General features: G+C 41.2%; 1 protein-coding gene across 1 annotated transcript; it reads left to right on the top strand.

Annotated features, from left to right (window-relative positions):
• The first annotated feature begins 1,081 nt into the window (after positions 1 to 1,081).
• LOC124136845 lies at positions 1,082 to 3,324 on the top strand. Its single transcript, XM_046502892.2, has 4 exons — positions 1,082 to 1,189; positions 1,660 to 1,785; positions 2,247 to 2,348; positions 3,144 to 3,324. Exons 1-4 carry the CDS (start codon positions 1,118 to 1,120, stop codon positions 3,264 to 3,266), a joined length of 423 nt encoding a protein of 140 aa, XP_046358848.2. The 5' UTR covers positions 1,082 to 1,117; the 3' UTR covers positions 3,267 to 3,324.
• The last annotated feature ends 286 nt before the right edge of the window (positions 3,325 to 3,610 follow it).

Raw genomic sequence — 3,610 nt, forward strand, 5'->3', positions numbered from 1 at the left:
CATGTGCAAACTAATTGTCCGATGCAATTTTCAATATCGACTTGTACCATATCTTTCTGTGTGTTTTTTTTTCGGCTGAATAATTGACTTGCTTATGCACGTGTTTGAGACGGGTGCCACAGGGTGGAGCAGGATGCTCTCACCTTTTCGCGAACGTCTGTTATCATCCCTATTTGATAGTGATTAATAAACACGTGCCCATTATAGTGTCGGAATCGTACACTCGACAAATATTAAAAGGGTTTTGTAGCCTTTATCATCATAATGTCGATTACTGGAATCTAATTTAGAGTTAATTGATTTCAGGCCACCATCATGAAGATGAAGTGCTTTAGCAGGTGCTCGATGTACGCCTGGAGAGGGTGCGACAAGAATGGGACAAGTATGGTGCCTAAAGGTTACTCACAACCAAATGTTTTCCCATAGGCCTCTATAGTAACGTTATATATTTTTTTTTAAATAACTAAGCATTCAACAGCTATTACCTGTACGTGTGTGCACAGTTTGGCCTTAGAGCAGAAATAAAAAAATAAAAAATGACTAGCTTAGCCAGCTCCTTTTCCGAGTACAGGAAGCTAAACACACCACCCCCAGTTTCGCACCAAATGTCACCTTCTTGAAAATAGCTGTGGTCACATTCAGCATAAGTCATCATGTTGAAAAAGACATTACTAAATATAGGAAAACATGGTCAGTTTTAATAACTGGATGGATGTACATTTGAAAGACATAATATTCTCCAATCACAGCCTGCAGATATCTCTCGATCTGCACTGAAGGCTCCCTACGAAAACCGCACTGTCCAAACTGGTTCTGATTTGGTGTAGTAGAACCTCTACTCTCTACCGCTCCCATTCCTGCACCTATAGTATGTCATCTTGCAATGTACCTGTACGTGTACACGTCGCTTCCGCCGTTTGGTTTCTCCTTTGCTTTTTTTATTTCTAAATGAAGATACACATTGTTTGAAAAAACTTCCTGTTTAAAACATCTGGTTTAATCCAACAAACAGAGATTACATATTTTTAAAAAGTCGTCCACGAATTCCAAATATGAAGGGCACGGATTGGAACTTGATAAGAACAAGCATAAAAGGTCCTCCCAAGTGAGACTTGTCATGACACTGCTGCCTCTCACATTCACCATGCTGAAGATTGTACTGATTGCGTCCGTTGTGTACCTGGCCCAGGTAAATACCTTCTATACATTCTGCGTTTACCAACATGCTCCTCCCAATCGAGTTTCCTGAACAAAGTCCATCCGTACACAGGTCAAGAAGGTGATTCATGGGTCTGTGTTAAGGGCAGAACTGGCCAAGTGATGTTCGTCCACCATGCATGGTTGGCGCTACACATAGTTTCGTATCGCTACGACAGTTTCTTTACTTCTCTGAGCGGTGGGTAGCCCAGTGGTTAAAGCGTTCGACCGTCACGCCGAAGGCCCGGGCTCGATTCCCCACATGGGTAGAATGTTTGAAGCCCATTTCAGGTGTTCCCCGCCGTGATGTTGCTGGGAACTTTACTGTACTACTTTAGCCCATGTAGAATGAAGGAGGTACAATCGATATGTATATTGTCCTATTCAGATTGAAACCAGTACACATGGTTAGAAAAGCATCCATTCACTTTGTTCAACCGTTATGCAACATCATGTTTCCAGGCCCAGACCCACACTCACCATGCTCACGTGACCCATGCGTCTCACGCGCCCCACACCCACCCGACTCACACCCATGGGACGCCGCCCCCTCATGGGAACTTTGCCTTCTCCTACGACAAAGCTACTGTAAGTGTTTGATTTAACACATTATACATAATTATTAAACTAACATATGTTTCAACGTACATATTTCTTAAACGTTTTTCTTTACTTAAGAGTTTAGAATTTCTGGACTTGCAAACAGCAGACGTAATTCATAACTATTTTCTGTACTTGATTGTCTGGTTTGTTCTGTTCGGCGGATAATCGAGACTGGACATTTCCTGAGGTTGACGTTTTATATTTATGGGAATGTAATTGAGTGATATAAACTATTGGCTGTTCGCCTTTACTGTTGCTGTCACGTTGCTACTACTGAATGGACGACACAAATATGTTAAACCTGATATATAACGCCATGTCACTCGTTGTTTAAACATTCTTAAACGAGTCATCTGTTTTTAATACTAATATGAAATATTTTATTCAAGAACGTATGGCATTTTTGGAACTATATTGTAATACCCATGTCTGCTCGAATGACGCAGGGCGAGTTGGTGATGATATCCAAAACTCACTGCTACCTGTGGGCACTGTCCGACGCCCAGAAGATGGACATTCACGACCCTGCTAAGGTGGAGGCAATTGAGGTAATGCAATTGATGCTTATTTGACTACAGGTAGTAGGAAATGATTAACCAACATACCCTCTTCAAACAACGAAACGCACAGGTAGAATTTTAGTAAGTTTATTGTACCTAATAAACTCGAGATATTTAATTTAATAGCATAGATACAAATATGAAATTTTGGAGCTCGGTGATCACATGTAGTCGTTGAACAAAGGCATTGAAAACTGATCATTGTTATGTCACATAAGGCTAACAAGATAGCGCTGAACTCAGTACCTCGTGTGACCGCCCCGGGCAGCAATCACGGCTCTGCATCTCCTCGGCACTGACTTGATAAGTGTACGAATTCTGTCCTGCGGAATTCTGCGCCATTTTGCTTGTAAGGCGTTGGCCAGTTGTGGGAGTGTATGCGGGGTGTTCTGACGTTGACGTACACATCGATCGAGTTCATCCCAGAGTTGTTCGATTGGGTTGAGATCTGGAGATCTCGACGCCCAGGGCAAATCGTTGATGTTGGTATTATGAAGGTAGTCTACCATGACACGAGCTGTTAGCGGTGGAGTGTTGTCCTGTTGAAACAGTTCCCTCTGGCAGTCAATGATTGGAAGACGGTGAGGTTGAAGAATTTGATTCATGTAGCGATTTGCTGTCTAATTTCCCTAAACCACAACCATGTCAGATCTCGTAGTGTAGGATATGTCAATTCGCACAGCCCGTCATTGATGATGATGTGATGTGAAACTACGTCCAACCTAAACACAGGCAACATTGTTGTACAGGCACGTTCAATAATTGTAAAACTCATGGTTCCAGTTTCAACTTGTTGCTCTTGCGTCCGACACCACGAAGCAGACAGTTCTGACAGGAACACACAGCCAAGACCATTTGCTCGCTACACATTGTTGGAACAAGATAATGGTTCAAGTTGCAGCATAATGCATGAACTACATGTTGTCTGTATATTTTACAACAATAAAACAATTGTTTCTTTAAACTTTGGATTGTTCGATAGTCCATTATCATTATATAAATGTATTTATCTTCTTAAACACAATCATGGCCGACATTCGTGTTCTGCAGTAACATTGTACCAATGTACCAATGAGTATAATAATGACACAGTAGTATGGTTAATGACGACAGAAATGCATAGCTGATTTTATGTCAAGGAATTTTATTTAAAGTTGAGGGTTTTAAATATTACTCATACTGAATATATCCTATTTTTATCATCATCATCATTTATATTGTATTCTGGCCATAGGCCCATATACATACAG

The sequence above is a fragment of the Haliotis rufescens genome, unplaced genomic scaffold, assembly GCF_023055435.1.
Source record: "Haliotis rufescens isolate VD_foot unplaced genomic scaffold, xgHalRufe1.0.p SCAF_31, whole genome shotgun sequence".
Taxonomy (NCBI): Eukaryota; Metazoa; Mollusca; class Gastropoda; order Lepetellida; family Haliotidae; genus Haliotis; species Haliotis rufescens.